The sequence below is a fragment of the Microcaecilia unicolor genome, chromosome 10 (genome assembly GCF_901765095.1).
Source record: "Microcaecilia unicolor chromosome 10, aMicUni1.1, whole genome shotgun sequence".
NCBI lineage: Eukaryota > Metazoa > Chordata > Amphibia > Gymnophiona > Siphonopidae > Microcaecilia > Microcaecilia unicolor.
In genome coordinates, this window is record NC_044040.1 from 7,196,639 (window position 1) to 7,215,694 (window position 19,056).

General features: G+C 43.8%; 1 protein-coding gene across 1 annotated transcript; it reads right to left on the bottom strand.

Moving 5' to 3' along the window:
- Positions 1–590: 590 nt before the first annotated feature.
- On the bottom strand, positions 591–17,416 carry ECHDC3 (enoyl-CoA hydratase domain containing 3). Its single transcript, XM_030217067.1, has 5 exons — positions 17,273–17,416; positions 14,003–14,124; positions 10,873–10,970; positions 9,070–9,270; positions 591–1,187 (listed from the first exon to the last, which is right to left on the bottom strand). The coding sequence occupies exons 1-5, from the start codon at positions 17,395–17,397 to the stop codon at positions 876–878; spliced, it is 858 nt and encodes a 285-aa protein (XP_030072927.1). The 5' UTR covers positions 17,398–17,416; the 3' UTR covers positions 591–875.
- Positions 17,417–19,056: the final 1,640 nt, after the last annotated feature.

Sequence of the window (19,056 nt, forward strand, 5' to 3'; positions counted from 1 at the left end):
TTCATTGCCAGAGGATGTGGTACCAGCAGTTAGTGTATCTGGGTTTAAAAAAGGTTTGGACAAGTTCTTGGAGGAAAAGTCCATAGTGTGCTACGAGATAGACATAGGGAAGCTACTGCTTACCCTGGGATTGGTAGCATGGAATGTTGCTACTCATTGGGATTCTGCCAGGTAATTGTGACCTGGATTGGCCACTGTTGGAAGCAGGATATTGAGCTAGATGGACCATTGGTCTGACCCAGTATGACTATTCTTATGATCTTAAGAAATTAGAAAAGTAAGAAAGATATGCTGAGAAAAAGGTGGAATAGAAAAAAAGAAATGAAGAAAACTAGTGAAAAAAGCTGAGATGAGAGCAAAAATTTTAAAATAACAAAGAGAAGAAGCTAGAGAAAAAGTCAGATTAGAAAAAGGAAATAAAGAAAAGACCAAAGGCCCAATGCACAGAACTCCAGCACTGTAATTTCCTCCCCTCATACAAAGGAGTGAGTGAGTGAGTGAGTATGAGAATCAGTCACTTGTCTGACTTAATCCAATGTGTATGGCACTGCTTACACTTAGTGAGAAAAGCACAAATTCAGACCATTGTATTTTATAACCTTTATACAAGTAAAGCTCAATCTTTCCATTGATCTATTAGAAGGAACTTATATAGCTGAACAGACAGAATCATCCAATCCCAAGTCACTTCTGCCACAGAAGGGGTGGTGGTGGGACGGAGAGGTCCCTCTGCACCACAGTATCACTCCTCCATGGAATATTTAAGAGACAAATGAAGACAGCTGTCTATAAACATATGATTAGTTCACAAGATATCATAAAAGGGTAAAAATTTCAGTTCTTTGCGAGTAGCTCTGCCTTCAGGCTTCATCTGGTCAGTGTGACCAGACAGGCTTGCGCTTCTGAAGGAAGGCGTCCAAGCCTTCCTGCCCATCCTTAAGCATCAAATTGTCCACCATGACTTCTGATGTCATCTTGTAGGCATCGCCAAGGCCCTGTGCCATCTGCTGGTAGAACGTGGCTTTCCCAAGGGCTACAATGGACCGGCTTGTTTCGCAGATTTTGTGAGCGATTTTCACAGTCTCTTCCTCCAGCTTTGCTTCTGGAACGACCTTGCTGAGGAGCCCGTGCAGCAATGCATCATGGGCAGAAATGGGCTCACCGGTAAACAGCATTTCTAGCGCAACCTGAAATAGCCAAAACATAAAGAAAGGCTGAAAACAACCCGGAGGTAAATAGAGTCCAACCCAGGTTCCTCTATGGTAACCCAGGGAGAGGGAAAACATTTTGCATCTGTAACCAATACTACAGTGTCTTCAAAAATTATTATTGTTTAGTGGTTTCCACACCATCTGACGATTATAGTTACAGTTTATTAAGATTTGCTATACTGCCAGGACTGACTAGCAGTATTTGGCGGTTTACAATGCTATAAACAAATTTCAGAAAAGAAAAAAGAACTACAAAATATGATAGGAAAGCAAACAACTCACTCACACTGGAAAAGAGAGAAGAAGGGGCAAGAGAGGAACTGATTTAGGGGAAAAAAAAGGACACCAGCTACGAATAAAATTCAGTACGTTTGATAGAAGCAATATGCTGCGCCTCCGTGCTGTCCCCGATTGCATAGACGGACTGTATTCTTCGCAAAAAATCAAGCAGAGAAATACTCTCAAGAACAAACTACTCAAGTCAAGCTGATTTCGTGACTAGAGGAGTTTGTTTATGAGAGTATGCAATCAGGGACAATACGGCGGTGCAGCATATTGCTTCCATCAAATGTACTGAATTTTATCATACAGCCATACGTACTCTGCTACACTTTGCGACCCCTGACGCAGGTGCTCAGCGCCGAAACACAGACCGTGTTGGGTCCACTCAAAGATTTGTTCCTCAAAATACACAATTAAAGGTTTTATTCCCCCTTTTTTTTTTTTTTTTTTTGAAGGCTCCTGGTACTTTTTTGTTTTGCTTTTTGGACTTTTGTTTGTACTTTGCTCCCTCTCTTCGCTGCATGATTTATAAACAAAACACAACAGCTTAAAGTTGATGCGCACTACCACAGGCAGCCAGCGTAATCAGCACAACACTGGAGTAATATGATCAGATCTCTTAGATCCTGTTATTAAGTGGGCAGCTATTTTGCACCAGTTGCAAACAAAGGCTGGATTTACTCAATCCAGTCAAAAGAGAATTGCAGTAGTCGAGCTTACTCATGACAAAAGCAGGTAGAGGCTTCAGTTGACCAACATTTGAAGATGACAGAAACATGACTTCACAATATCTGCAAACTGAATGGAACAAATGCATCGATGCATTAGCTCTCCAGCTCCATTTTGTGGAATTCTTCCCTTCCTACCTGTGATTCCGCCAGGCTTTGTCTCTTTCAGCAGACCTACTGTCTGTAGATGATGATCGGTTGTTGTTGCTGGCACCAGTTATCCTTGCAATGTAGTGATTCCCTTCTTTTGTTCTCTAATTACTCTCCCTCTGTTTGTAGTACTGTAATGTATGTTTTGGTTTGAGGAGGTTTTATTGTCGGTCATCATAATCTTTTTGTACTTCTTTTACTGGTAATTTTCTACTGATGTAAATTGTTTTTTTTGATGGTGATTTATAGCTGCTTTTATGTACATGTTAAATGGTTGGTTATTACTGATTGTAATAATACTATTTATTACTAATGTAAAATGCTTTGTTGATGTTTCATTGAAAGGTTTATCAGGAATAATAAGCTGAACTAAACAGAAGAGTCTTTGTTTTGGACCAAGCGGTGCTGGTACAACTCTTAAGCACTTTTACAAATAACAGTCTGGTCAAGTTTAACCACGATTTCATGCTTGACATAAATTTCACAAAACCCAGACTGTGTTTAAAACAAAAGAACTGTGTTAATGTAATATCATTTCCGATATACAACCAAAATACGCTTAAGTCTCAGATTTACCCTCTACCACAGCTATAAAAAGAATCAGATAAGCAGCAGCAAAAACACGGTGTATACATATAAGCCTGTGAAACTGAGCTGTATCGATATCACTAACGGAGATGTTAAAGGATGTTTGTAAAATATCACGTAGAAATAACTCAAACAAAAAGTGTAGTGGCTGCCAGTCATGGCGAAGAATGTACCCGTGACTGGTGGCAGTTTCACAAAGGAAGAGGAGTTGGAGGAAGGGGGGGGTATTTGTTACAAAAACGGGCGGGGGACGGAAAATGTTAGACACTTCTGAGCAGGCTGTAATTATAATTTGAGCAGCACAGTATTTGGCATAACGAATAGCCTGCTGGCATTATCAGCATCTAACAACAATCCTCTCCTCACAAATATTACTAAGATCATAGGAGCCAACTTTTCAAAATGATTGGGGGTGCTGAAATTTTTTATATTTTTTTACAGGTGGTGCATTCCTTCCCTCTCCCCCCACCTCCCTCCGAGTTCCAGGTCCCCCTCCCTCCCTCCCAGTTCCAGGCCCTCCCTCCCTCCCTCTGAGTTCCGAATTTTAAAAGTCATCTTACCTCGGGGTCCCGGTGGCAGCAGACAGTGAAAGGCGTGCAGGCTCAGCACTTCAGCATTCCCTTCTCTCTCTCTCAGCTGTGGTCCTGCCAGTGGCGTTCCAAGGGGCACTGACACCCGGGGCGGATCGCCGATGCGCCCTGCCCCCCCCCCCGTGCAGCGCGACCCCCCCACAAAAGAACCCCCCCCCCAGGTGCACGCTGCTGGGGGGGTGCCGCGCGCCGGTCAGCGTCGTTCGTTTCCATGCTCCCTCTGCCCCGGAACAGGTTCCTGTTCCGGGGCAGAGGGAGCATGGAAACGAACGACGCTGACCGGCACGCGGCACCCCCCCAGCGGCGTGCACCCTGAGCGGACCGCCCTCACCGCCTCCCCTTGGTACACCACTGGGTCCCGCCCTTGCGTAAACAGGAAATGAGGGCAGGACCAGAGCTGAGAGAGAGAGAAGGGAAGGCTGAAGTGCCGAGCCTGCTCGCCTTTCACTGCTGTCGCCGAGACCCCGAGGTAAGATGACTTTTAAAATTCTGGGCAGCACGCAGGAAGGCGATGGTGGGCACCTTGCCGGCGAAGGGAACTTCCGGTGAAATATTGGGGGTGGTCGAGCACCCACAGCACCCACGGAGTCGGCACCTATGACTGAGATGAAACTCTTAAGTCCCTTAAAGTGTGAATATTAAACAGATTTATATCATAGAAATATGGAGGAAAAGAACAGACTCCTTTCTTTTGGGCACACAAGCCATTAGCTCTTAGGAGTGATTGCTGTCATCATAGGCAGAAAAACCTCCACAGATTATTTACTTTTAAAGTCCAAGAACAAAATAAAAAACTTATCTTATAAAGATGCAAAGTGTCTTCCTGCTGTCCACGGCTGACAATGGTCAAAGTTTCGTTAACTTCGTCAGGGTCCGTTGTGCATTCAGTTCACTTCTGCGGCTGTCTGCTTTAGCTCTGCCCCTAAGAGGTTTTGACTGAGTTGTAGAAGATTCTAGTTGGATTTATCAGGCCATTTATTTGGGTGTACTTTGGTACTGTATTTTCACGTATATAACCTACACACATATATATATCCCATAGAAAAAAAAGCCAATTTTCTAAGTAAAATTGTGTATACCCTGCATTAAAATTATATATTACTCCTATTGAAAAGCGCTGGTTTTGTAAAGAAACGTGCGTATGGCCCTCACTTGTGTATACCCCCGCACCTCTTAGCGAACCCCCCCCCCCCCCATGAGTTATATATGTGAAAATAGGGTATGTGTCATAAGTTTTGGTTTTATGCCGTCGCTGCTTCTTGAGATCTGAGACAGGTATTTGGCTTTCTGTTGAGAAGTTGCTACGGATAAGATATGCAGATACTAGGGCTACAGCTATTTTTTTTGGCCGGTCCTGTCCTTAGAATAAATTACCTGGACATTTGTGGATGAGCAGTGGATTGCGACAGTTTAAGAAAGTCTTTAAAACACATCTATTTCTGAAAGCTTTTCTGTTAAGTGGCTAGAAGGATTTCTACTTTATACATATTTTGATATATAGAATGTTTTTGCTGATTATATTGATGAAATTATTACATGTGAAATTGTGTGTTTTGTGTTTTTAAATGTGTTTTTTGGAACCCGTCTAGGTTTAGGCGGGTTATAAGTTTTTAAAATAAAATAACATTTTGATATATGGGGACTAGACTCAGAAGTAACCTGAGGCAATACTTCTTCACGGAAAGGGTGGTGAATTTGTGGAACAGCCTCCAGGTGGAAGTGGTGGAGACGAAAACAATATCTGAATTCAAGACAGCTTGGGAGAAGTACATAGGATCTCTAAGGGCGTACGTACGCTTTGTAGCACTATAGAAATGCTAAATAGTAGTAGTAGTAGTAGTGATAGGGAGAGTAGATGGCATGGATGGGCTTAATTTTTCTCTGTTTCTATGACTACCGTTCTTCGTTACTGTGAAAACTGCATGAACCTTGGAAGCTGTGATTTGTTAATATTTTATTTAGAAAAACAACTTGACAAATACATGTAAAATATCATGAAAAGGCCTCATACATTCATAAAACCGCTAGTGCATCATTGGCAGTCATTACCAGGGTGAAGAATGAAAGCTGGGCTTGGGAGTCAAAGCTAGGAAAAGGGTCTGGTTTTCAAGGTAACCAGGATATACAAAGCGAACCTGGCTCTTAAGGCACAGGCTAGGCAGTATCTCTCAAGAATACTTATTGTGGACATTCTGTACACCAGACCACAACAGAGAAGCTACATTCTACACAAGAAAATGTGGACACAAAAGCAAACTCAAAATGCAAAACAGGGGAACAGTATAAACATACTTAAAAACAATTACACATACTGTACAGGTGCATAAAGAATGATAATAAAAATAGACAGCACAAAGCAATCTTAATATAACCCAACATGGCCATGTTTCGATGTCTGCCTGAATCAGGGGTATGTATAAAAATGATAGGTGATATTTCTTGTATTGTTCTGATAAGATTTTTAATGTTTATGTTTATTCATTAATATGATACACCACTAAATGAGAATTTAGCCAAAGTGGTTTACATTTATAAAATTCATAAAATCACCAGATGAGAATGCCATTAAAATTGATAGGAAAGTTAACACACAAACGTAGGATAAAGAAGAGAGGGAAAGGTAAAACGGGGAAAGAAACTGCTCACAAATCCTTCAGACATAGTAGAACCGAAGAGAAAAAAAAGAAAAAGAAAGAAATCAGGAACTCGGTGATCCATAAGCTAGTTCAAAGTAATATGTTTTCAAGTAGGACAGTTCTGATCTGATCTAAGTGGGTAGGTCATTCCATAGTTTTGGAGTTAAATAAAAGAATGCAGATGTTCTAGTACTTTCATAGTGCACCTTCTATGGAGCAGGAAGAGTGCGACGATGACCATTGAAAGAATGTAAAGAGCGTGATGGGGTACAGGGAATAACCATGCTTGACAAGTAGGCAGCAGGGGCGTAGCTACGTGGGGCCACGGGGGCCTGGGCCCGCGTAGATTTGGCCCTGGACCCCCCTGCCATAAAACTCTCTCTTCTTCCCCCTGCTCTTCTTCCTTCGTTCTGTTTCTGAGTCTGACATCCTGCAGGTACAACGTGCCGACATCAGACTCAGAACGAAGGAAGAAGAGGACCTTGGCTGACGGGGGTTGGGGTCCCCGCCAGCAAAGGTAGGTGACGGCGGGGGAGGTTTGGCAGCTGGGGGGGTCTAGAGGGTCGGCGGCGGGGGGCGGGGGGGGTCAAAGTTGTTGTTGTTGGTGGTGGTGGTGGCGGCGGGGGGGGGGGGGTCGGCGGCACCGGGGGGGGGGGGGGGCTAAAATGTGCCCCCTCACCTCGGGCTCTGGACCCCCCTCCCACCGAAGTCTGGCTATGCCCCTGGTAGGCCTTTCAAGGCTGAACACAAGATCTTATATTCAGTGTGAAAATTAATTGGTAGCCAATGTAAAGACCGTAATAAGGGAGTAACAGGATCATTTTTTCAGCACAACACAGGAAATGAGTGGCAGTGATATATAAAGTTTGTAATTGGTAATACCTACATATACCGAGTTACGATAGTCGAATTGTGAAATTAAGAATGCCTGATTATGCGAAGTAGAGAAATTGAAGACTACGTAAAGAACAAAGGCGATGAAGTGTCAGAAAACCAAGTTGCACCAGTCGAGAAATTCATGGTTCGAAGGTGAGATGGGAGTTGAATAATACCCCTAGATAACAAAATGACTGTATAGGTGGTATGTCCATGTCAAATAAATGTGGAAACCAAAGGCAGTTACAGGTGATAGCCAGGCATCCAACAGGTTACTGTCTTTTCTGGATGTAAGACTAATTTTGTGTGTGTGTAACCAATGAGATAAGGCAATCTTGCAGTGGTTTCATCACAAAACTTGCCCAATTGTTTTACCTCAGCACCAAGTTCCGATATGCTTAATCGATAGCAGACCAAGCCCAAGTAGCATATCTACCACTCAATTAACTATGATGAAAGGACATTAAAAATTAAAATTTGCATTGGAAGAAGGTTCACTACTGAGGGTCCCTTTGCAAAGGTTCTCCACTTACTGTGTAGTGAGTGCTTTTGGGGACACTCCCAGCCTCCTCTCATATAGTAAAACGTCTTATTGTGTGGTAAATGTGCACACTATCTGCACTGGTAACTGTAAGGTGCAGACCACCCCATTCCCCACCTCATTCCAGCGTATGTAGTGTGCATGTCGTCATGCCAGTGCAGTAACTATTACCATGGTCGTATACTGGTTCATGCAGTAACTGCTTACCACACCTTCGTGAAAAGCCCCTTAAGGAAGGCTGTATCAAGTAGGCATTGTTTCTGGCAATACAAGATACACCACCCATCATTTCTACACATACCTCTGATGCAGAAAGACAATAACACCCAGCATGGCCATGTTTTTGTTAGATTAATAATAACCATACAAATTAATGTCATAATAAACATACTATAACAACAATGATCATCACTGTCTTCATAATCATAACAAATTAATGAATTTTCTATAGGGGTCCTTTTACCAAGGTGCGCTGAAAAATGGCCTGTGCTAGTGTAGGCATGGGTTTTAGTCGCATGCAGAATCATTTTTCAGCACACCTGTAAAAAAGGCCTTTTTAAAATTTTTGCTGAAAATGGACGTGCGGCAAAATGAAAATTGCCGCACGTCCATTTTGGGTCTGAGACCTTACCGCCAGCCATTGACCTAGCGGTAAAGTCTCATGCAGTAACCAGGCGGTAATGACCAGGCGTCTTCCCGTACTTACCTTAATTTACACCTTCCCAACTGCAAAGGTATCAAGTACAGATCCTCCTAAGCATCCAATTTTTCCTTTTTGGGTAGCCAGCTTTGGAATGCTCTACCAAGACACATCCGAACTATCAACGGCTATTTGCCCTTCAAAAAAGCATTGAAGACCCATCTCTTCAAGAAAGCCTACCCACATGATTCTGTACCGACGATTGCTATACATTGACCATGTTTCCCATTTTCCTTATTGCTACCCCCTATCCTTTCCTCTCCATCCTACCTCCTAACGTTCATTTCCGTCTACACTCAATCCCTCCTACGTTCAACTTACTTATCCGTTAACCCCAGTATTATTACGTTTACTACAATATGTATAATCTTCTTAAAGACTTTGTAATTCTTTTTACTGTTACTATGTAAGCCGCATTGAGCCTTCTATGTGTGGGAAAGTGCGGGGTACAAATGTAATAAATAAAATAATAATATATGCACGGCAGAAAATAAAAATGATTTTTCGGCTGCGCGACAAAAATGAAATTACCACAAGAGCCATGTGGTAGCCGTGCAGTAACTCCATTTTGGTGCACGTTGGGCACACGTAGACGCTTATGCAGCTTAATAAAAGGGCCCCATAATCTCTCATTACTTTTGCATTTTGGTTTTGCTTCTCTGTAGACACATTCTGAAAACCAGACCTGTGTGTGGCTTTCGAGGACAGAGTGGAGCTCACCTCCATCTGTAAGGAAAGTTGAGACTGTGGTCTTGTCCTGCACCTACCTTCTTTGGCACAGATCTTCCCAGGGCCACAGCCGGTGTAGAGCAGAACAGCCCAACGTTTACTCCAGGAGTGGCAAACCTGGAGATTTCACTCGCCACCGCTATGTCACAACTCGCAACAAGCTGGCATCCTGCAGCTGTTGCCAATCCATTTATCTTGGCGATTACCGGGACTGGAGCACTCTGCAGCAACATCATGACCTATAAGTACAAAGCAGGAATTAATTCCTTGTGATCTGCGACAAGCGGATAAAGTTCTGCTTGTTCCATAACAAGAGATATCTCTAGCATTTGTAGAAATTCATCGCTCTACTGGTCTGTTACTCATCTGCCATTTTTGCCTGAACTGTGCCCAAAGGATTTTAAACAAGTTTCTGGACATGACAGCTTTAGGCCACAAACCTCAGATGTCCCTTTCAGAGCTAAACAGTAGTCATAAGAAAATGTCACACAACAAATTAGCCAGATCAGAGTACAAAATGTAAAGTTGTAAAGAAAACAGATGATAGTAAAGTTTGTATATTTATCAGATTTCTATTTTGCCTATCTTCCTAGACAGTTTACATAAATCAACCAAACAATGATTTTAAAGCCAAATATTACATCACATATCTTAACACACTTAAGTACATAAAACAGGACTAAGCTGTCATACACATCAATATTCAGCTGCTGGAAAGGCCTGAAAAAACAGACGTGCTTTTAAACATTTCTTAAAGATCTCAATTGTGGGGATCGTTCCGAGTTCAGTTGGTAACTTGTTTCGTTCCTATGGACTTGCTATGGAGAAAGCTCATATACTGGTCTCACACAGCGTATCTTATGCAATGCCGAACTGATAAATGCAAAGTGTCCTCAGATTGTGAAACTCCAGAGGGCCAAGATATTCTAAGTACCCGAGACAGATAGTGAGATAGATAAACACTGTGTAGCGAGGTATCTTCAGTGCTCTCAGAAGGAAAGTTCCAGCAGGTTTACGAAAATGCATCTCAACAATTCTCCTTTCGTGTTTAAGGTCACCCAGTCTCCCATCCCGCTGCTTTTCTAATGCGGGGAACAGTGTGCCTTTTTAGGTAGAAAGAACACAGCTCACGATGTCCGATGAGCCCTGGGCTCAAACCATGGTAATGGAGGGGGTGAGGGACCTGAAGATGAAGGGAAGAGGGAGAACTAGGAGACATCACTACAAAGAAGGAGAGAAACAAGCAAGAGTTAGGGAGGGTTATCATGGGGGATCATAGACCGGGATATTGTTATAAATCCTCTTGATAGCTTTGTTCACTGCTTGGCTCTTTTTTCAACTATTCTTGGTTTCTTATTGACATGTACAGTTGTCTTTCCAATGATATTGGGGGGGGGGGGGGGGGGGGGGGAAGGTTACTCAACAGTTGGATATGTTTAATAACAAGAAGGAACACTGGGCCTTCAAGACTGGGACAATTAAAGTTCTTTATTGATGACCCGACATCTCCCAGGGAGAGATGATTTGAATCCCCAGCATATGGTGTGAAAGCTACTGTTCCATAATCATGATCTGGCTGAGGCACAACTTCAGCTAATCTGGATTTCAAGAACCTGCAACAGACTCTGAGGGTTCCTGAGCCTCTTTGCATCAGAACTACCCCTGAAGCAGGTGTTGTTTAGCGCCGAAACACAGCCAGGAAGACCCTACCTGCAAACTCAACCTCGCTTCAACCCAAGTCTCTGTGTTAAAGGGGTAAAGAGTCGTGTATTTGATATTGCACCTTTCTGTGGTAACCCAAGATGCCTTTCCTCGGTGAATCATTTAGCACACATCCTCACCTCGGCACAGGTCTCAAATACTTTAGTGTGGTACTCTCTGTTCTGTGTGGACGACAGCTCCTTTAGGTCATGGCCAGAGGAGAACACAGGCCCTTCAGCTGCAAAATCAAAGACCGAAGAAAAGAGTCATACAGCTGTCAAGAAGAAAGTTACTGTATTCCACAGCTTCAGATGTGCATGCTTTACTGTGCTTCCAGAAATAAAAACTATCTTATAAGTACTGGAAGTAACACGGAGCCCGATAAGCAAAGCCATTTATCCAGATAATGGCGACCATTATCTGGATAAATGGTTTAGCCGGGCCTCTCTGCTGACATTCAGTGGGAGAACAAAAAAAGAACAGAAGGAAAAATCACCCACGAATGGAACAAACCAAAGATGGAACAAAGAGTGGAGTCGACAGTCACATATAGGAACCAGATGATTCTTTATTGCCAGCGTCAACTAAATTTGAAGAATCCGACACAGCTCTGTTGCGGCATAAAAATGCCTGTGTCAGGGGGTCAAAAGAATATCTTATTGTCTGACAGTGGAAACACTCAGTTACTGGTTCTGAATTTATATGGTACTTTGTTACTACACTGCTCAAACGGAACACTGCATTGAGCCTGCCATGAGTGGGAAAGCGCGGGGTACAAATGTAACAAAAAATAAATGAGTGAGTGCCGTGAGTGAGGAGTTCAGTTTGTGAGAAAGGTGTAAATATATTGCTTTTTAATTTAACATAATTGCAAAAATAACTTATGCCCTGGTAGAAAACGAACTCTTTAGGGATGGAAGTATATCTATACTTCTGTAGGCCCTTTCTAACAGAAATCACCATATTATAGTTTTTTAAAATCATTAACAAAAGGAACTCTGTTAGCTTAAAGCAATGTGTGCAAAGTGATAAAAGTGCTGAGACAGGGAGAGAGAGAGAAGAAAGGGGGTGGGGGGGGGGGGGGGTAAGAAGCCCAAAGAGCTGAAATAACAATTTATCTAAGCATGAGACCATGAAGCTGTAAAACTATGGACAAAGGGGGAGGTGAAACATGCAAAGCACTCACATAAAGATTTGAAAATAAACAAATGAAAACCAAGCAGAACTAACAATGGATAGAGGCTCAGCTGCTTGGGTGATGGAAAATTTTCACAGGACTGTCATATGCATTCACTCTGCAGCTCCTCAGTACCTCTCCACTCTCATCTCTCCTTACACTCCTCCCCGGGAACTCCGTTCACTGGGTAAATCTCTCTTATCTGCACCCTTCTCCTCCACCGCTAAGTCCAGACTTGGTTCCTTTTATCTTGCTGCACCATATGCCTGGAATAGACTTCCTGAGCCGGTAGGTAAAGCTCCATCTCTGGCCGTCTTCAAATCTAAGCTAAAAGCCCACCTTTTTTGATGCTGCTTTTAACTCCTATTCTAACCCTTATTCACTTGTTCAGAACCCTTATTTTATCATCCTCACTTTAATATTCCCTTATCTCTTATTTGTCCTATTTGTCTGTCCTAATTAGATTGTAAGCTCTGTCGAGCAGGGACTGTCTCTTCATGTTCAAATGTACAGCGCTGTGTACGTCTTGTAGCACTTTAGAAATGATAAGTAGTAGTAGTAATTAGCAATGATGTATTGGGGGTTGGTAAATGTGATCAATATCCAATGAGAAACTTAGGGGCAGATTCTTAACGTAACCAAAAAGAAAGGGTATATAACCTGTAAATATTAAGGAAGGGTGTGCCTGTTGCTTCTAGAGGCACCCATCTTTGCAAGGGTCTATTTTGAAATAATAAATTAATTAAGACGTTTCACCAAATCTAGTTTCAAGTTCTTTTTGTATAAGTTCTCAGGTTATCTGGGGGCTATTTATAACGCGATTGAGCGGTGTAGTAAGCACCTTCACTTGTACTGCTACTTTTTTATCGCTCTTTTAGGAGTGTGATATAAATTCAGAACCGGTAATTGCGTGTTTCCACTGTCAGACAATAAAATCAGGGGTGGGCCAAGACTACTACTGCTACTAATAATTTCTATAGAGCTACTAGACATACCCAGCACTGTATACATTATATGCAGGTACTTTCATTGTCCCTAGAGGGCTCACAATCTAAGTTTTTGTACATGGGGCAATGGAGGGTTAAGTGACTTGCCCAAGGTCACAAGGAACTGCAGTGGGAATACAACCCAAGTAGCCAGGATGAAAGCCCACTGCACTAACCAACCATTAGGCCACTCCTCCACATTTTGACGCTCCAGCGCCTCTGCTACCACCTCCCCTACCCTTCCCTCCTTAAACCCCTTCCCCAAAATTACCTTTTCTATTCATTTCTTGTTTTTCAAAAGAAGGCGGTGGCAGCAACTCCCATAGGCTGCCCTGCCACCGGTCCTGGCTCCTTCTCTATACTGTGGGTGGTCTGTCTCTTTGATATAATTTCCTGTTTCCTTGGAGGCGGGCTGCCCGCAGTAAAGAGAAGGGGCTGGGACCAGCGCCAGGGCAGCCTATGGGAGTTGCTGCTGCCACCTTCCTTTGAAAAACAAGAAAGGAAAAAGGTAATTTCATGGAAGGGGGTTGGGGAGAGAAGGGGCGATGCTTCCTCACAAGAGTGCTGCCTGCGGCTCCCCGCTTCAGGTGGCCTAATGGTAGAGCCGCCACTGAATAAGATATTCTTTTGACCCCTGATGCAAGTATTTTTATGCCGAAACACAGCTTTGTTGGGTTCTTCAAATTTAGTTGACGCTGGCAATAAAGAATCATCTGGTTCCTATATGCGACTGTTGACTCCACTCTTTGTTCCATCTTTGGTATTTAGTGGGAGCCATGGTCTGTAACCACTGATCAAGGACTGGCAGTGCACAGGCTGATATAGGGAGTGGGAGTGGGGTTTATAAATAACTACCTCCTTTCCCTGGAGAGCTTGAAAATATGGGCTCATAGTATCAGACCAACAGAATCCAGTTGCGATTGAACTGGAAACCTACAAAAACAGGAGGAAACCAGAGAGCTCAAAAGAAATGCAGACTCTCCTGCAAAGACTTTCAGCCGGCTGCAGGATTTAATTTCTGATCTGAATGAAAACACAAACTGAAGTATTCCTCAGGTAGCCAATCTTGCTGGGGAGAGGGAGGAGAGAGGAATGGAAAGCAAATACCTGCAATAATAATGACTCTCAGCTCTTTGCTTTCGAGGTCTTGCAGGATGTCCTGACGCAGGCTGTGGAGCATGGCGAGAGATAGAGCGTTCCTCTTTTTGGGGTTATTCAAAATAATCTGCCTGGAACAAAGCATCAGCACATTGGGAGTAATTTTATAGAGTTATTGTTGTGCATAAGTGGCATATAAACATGTACAATTTATTTTATAAAATCAGAGCAGGCATACATGAATGCCCATTGGCATGAACGCATGTACTTTTACTGCAGACACTGTCAGGGGCACAGGCTGGGTAGAGCATGGGTGAGGTCACTGATGATCAAAAATGCTAATCTACCTTTGTATTTGCATATTCTACATACTCCTGGACTTGGGTGCATTTTCAATGTGGGCACTAGTATTTTATCAAAATTGTATAAAAATAGGCACCCACTGAACCTAGATGTCCTGTTGTAAAACCATGAGCAGGACATGGGCAGAATGCCACCCTGGAAATGCTTCGTTAATGCAAACACTGTGCACATATCCGGAAAACAGCTGCCCTCACGCTTGGTCAGATGCAGAGCAGAATTAGGACACTTCCCCCTACTACTCATCATACAAAGAATAATATTCCAATTTGGTGTCATCTCAGCAACAGCAATACAAACTCCCTCCACTACCATGTCATCTCACCTTCAGTATTGCGTTCAGCATTGGTCACCGTATCTCAAAAGAGATACAGCGGAATTAGAAAAGGTTCAAAGATGAAGGACCAAAATGATAAAGGGGATGGAACTCCTCTCGTATGAGGAAAGGATGAAGAGGTTAGGGCTTGGAAACGAGATGGATGAGGGGAGGTATGACTTGAGTTCTACAAAATCCTGAGTGGTGTAGAACGACTAGAAGTGAATTTATTTTTTTACTCTTTCAAAAAAAACACAACAAAGACTGGGGGACACTCAATGAAGTTACATAGAAATGCCTTTAAAACAAATAGGAGGGAATATTTTTCTCTCAATTAATAGTTAAGCTCTGGAACTCTTTGCCGGAAGATGTAACATAGTAGATGACGGCAGAAAAAGACCTGCACGGTCCATCCAGTCTGCCCAACAAGATAAACTCATATGTGCTACTTTTTGTGTATACTACCTGTCCTCTTCAGGGCACAGACCGTATAAGTCTGCCTAGCACTATCCCTGCCTCCCAACCACCGGCTCTGGCACAGACCGTATAAGTCTGCCCAGCACAATCCCCACCTCCCAACCAGCCCCCCCCCCCTCCCACCACCGGCTCTGCCACCCAATCTCGGCTAAGCTTCTGAGGAGAGCAGGATTCCTTTATGTTTATCCCATGCATGTTTGAATTCCGTTACCGTTTTCCTCTCCACCACCTCCCGTGGAAGAGCATTCCAAGCATCCACCACTCTCTCCGTGAAAAATACTTCCTGACATTTTTCTTGAGTTTGCCCCCCTTCACTCTCATATCATGCCCTCTAGTTCTACTGCCTTCCCATCTCCGGAAAAGGTTCATTTGCAGATTAATACCTTTCAGATATTTTAACGTCTGTATCATATCACCCATGTTTCTCATACGTCTTGTAACGCAAATCCCATACCATGGTATGGTACAGTGGTAACGTAGTCTGCTATTGAGACAGACATGGGGAAGCCACTGCTTAGCATGGAATGTTGCCACGGTTTGGGTTTCTGACAGATACTTGTGACCTGGATTGGCCACTGTTGGAAACAGGATATTGGGCTAGATGGAGCATTGGTCTGACCCAGTATGGCTATTCTTATGTACCAGAAACTATCTGAAGTAATACTGAGCCCTGGAAAAAGTACAGTCAACTATATGTACAATAAACCTGCTCACCAAGCCAGCCTTAACTCCAAGACCCAAAAGAGGTGCAATCCCACCTATGAAATACAATTAAAAACTGCAATGTGCCTTAGAACACCAGAGAAACAGAAATGCACGGTGCAGAATACAAGTATATCAGACACACATTTCCCAAAGTGAGCAGGAAAACTTCTATATAATCCTAGGAGAAAGCAGAAGAAATGGCACCTGTAGCAGCCACAAGGCAAGAAATGTGATCTGACCAGGGACAATAAGGACCAGAACTTGGACATCACCCTGGTCACTGTAATTTTATGTTATTACTGTTTTGTAAATTATTTTTGTTATGTTACCTGCATAATGTCATGCAAATAAAGTAATCTGAATAAACAAATCCTGCAAAGTAAATGAATTAGCAGCCCACAGAGCCACTTTTATCTAGGACAGTGGTTTTCAATCCACTTCTCAGGACACACCAAGCCAGTCAGATTTTCAGGATATCCACAATGAATATGCATGAGATAATATAACAAATATTGTACTTTAGATTGTGAGTCCATTAGGGACAATGCAAAGTACCTGCAATAGAAATTGTAAATGCAAGGATCACTTGTGGTATATCAAGTGCTAAAAATAAATAAAATTTAAAAGATTTTGCATGCACTACCTCCATTCTATGCAAATCTATCTGGTGCACATTCATTTTGGATAGCTTGAAAACCTGACTGGGCTGAGAACCTCTGGTGTAAGATGTCTAGTCAGCCTTGCTCCAGGGGGTACACTTTCCACTCCTCTGGTATAGCAGGGAGAAGCAGGCATCCTTCCCTAACCCAATCCCCCCCCCCCTCTCTCTCTTCCAGTTACACAGGGGCCAGCAGACACCCTCCCCTGCCCCAACTCCGGTCTCTGGTTATGCAGCAGAAAGCATGTCCTCAGGATGCTCTCATGATCAGAAAAATTAGGGTTGCCAACTGGTTCCAGATTTGCCTGACAGGCTGACCCAGTCCTGGGTTTACATCACTGCATGCAAGAACTGCACTTTTGTTTATCTTAGTGAATACAGCTGGGAAATCAGCCCTTTAAATTCCTACATGCAATGGGGTAAACGTGTAAGGATTAGCTTTAAGCCACTTAATTCAAGCGCAGCCCCTCGGCTAGTAAAGTGCATAAGGGTCAGGTGTGTAGAGGCTCATCCATAGGACAGTGCTGGGGGGGGGGGGGGAGGGGGTTGAATACTGAGCCCCTTGCAGTCTGTGTTGGGGGGGGGAGGGTGGTATTCTGAGCCCCTATATTCATGGAGGAGGGACTCTATGCAGAGCCCCTACAGTCAGCGCTGGGGGAAGGAAAAGCGGTACATTGAGACCCCGCATTCGCTATGAGGTGGGGGGGGGGGGGACTAATCCCTGTCGCCGCTCTACGGACCCCGTATCCCCACTCTGGTGCACCTGACGCCCTCCTGCTGCCGCCGGACAGTGAGCGGCTCAGAGGCGGCGCTGCTCCTGCCACGGAGCCGCCCCAGACTCGGTCTCCAGAGCCGCATACCACGAACCCACCGACACAGCGCCGCCATAATTACTGAGGGGAGGGAGGGGCGCTGTCCGTAGAGGGGAGGAGTTTCATAAGGGGGCGGATCCAGAGAGGGAAAGTTGGGGGAGGGGCGGAGTTCAGTGGGAGGAATGACTCTAAAGGAACTGAGGTTCATTGACCTCCTTGGGGGGGAAAGGGAGGGGATTAAGCGGAGGGGGCGGTGTTCAGCGAAAGGGGCGGATCCAGAGAAGGGGAGGGATTGAGCGAAAGGGGCGGATCTGGTGAGAGGCGGGGTTCAGTGAGGGGGCGGATCAAGATAGGGGGGTGGAGGCAGTAGGAAATGGAGCGGGGTCCAATGAGAGAGGGTGGAATCAGGGAGTGCTTTCTTGGGTTGTCAGCGACAACACGTGATCGATGGTCCTTTAAACTCTTGCAAGCTTTGTGTTGGTAGCTTGGTCGGCGATTTTTGTTTATTAAGATAGTTTTTGGACTGGAGCAAGGATATTAACATAAGATCCAGCGGGTGCTGAGCACCCCCTGCATTGAGCTAGCTTCTTCATTTGGCCAGGGTTACTTGTATTGTTTTGAAATGTTACCACCTATTAATAACAGGATGGTTGGCGCTGGGATCGTGTTAGTAGCATTAGGCTACACGGCCCTTGATATCATACAGCAGTTTCTTATTGTTTTAGCAGAAATTAGCAGTCAATATGAATATGTACATAAGTACATGTTATAATACTACTACTGATAATCATTTCTATAGCGCTACAAGACGTACGCAGCGCTGTACAGTGAAAAGACGGTCCCTGCTCCAACAGAGCTTACAATCTAATTAATTATAATGGACTTACCCGCCAACTCCTTCGCTTTTATCAGCATTTACATACCCCCACCCTCCCACTCTGTCAGACAGTCAAAGTAATGCTTTGATGTTTCTCTCATATATACTATCTGCTACCACATTTGCTTATTTCCGATCTGAGGAAGAAGGGCAACCTTCGAAAGCTAATCAAGAAATGTATTAAGTTATGTCCAATAAAAAAGGTATCATCTTATTTTCTTTTCCATGTTTTCTTTTGTTTGATTTCTATTGATAACCAAAAGCTACTCAAAACTGCTTTTTAAAGGAATTAGAACACAAATAAGTGTGGTGTTGGACTAGTTTGTTACTGTGTCCAAAATATTACAGTTGCTTTTGTAATCCATCTCAGTATTTATTAGCAAAACAGAAAACAATAACATTTACAGTCCAGCCTGGGCAGAGGAGTAGTTTAATGGTTAAAGAACAGTGGGAGTCAGAGCGCCCAGGTTTAAATCCCACAGTGGCTCCTTAGAGCCTTGGGTAAGCCACTTAACCCTCTATTGCCCAGAGATGGCGCTGCCAACCAATCAAACCAAAGTGAAATAGGTTGATCCAAGGACCGACCGGCCACACATGGGTCAAATATGTCTAGTGCCTACGATAAAGTATCCTAAGCAACCTTCCTTGTGTTGGCTGGTCCTTGTGTCGACCTGGGTTTCACTTTGGTTTAACTGTCTTCTCGGTAGAGGTTCCTTCCCTCTTTGCTGGCAACCAAACCCAGGCAGGGCTCACCAATGGATTCAGCACACTTAACCCCCATAAACTCTCTGTCGCTTGTGTAGAGAGGAACAGGGCCGGTCTTAGCAAGTGCGGGGCCCTGTGCAGACCAATTTGGCG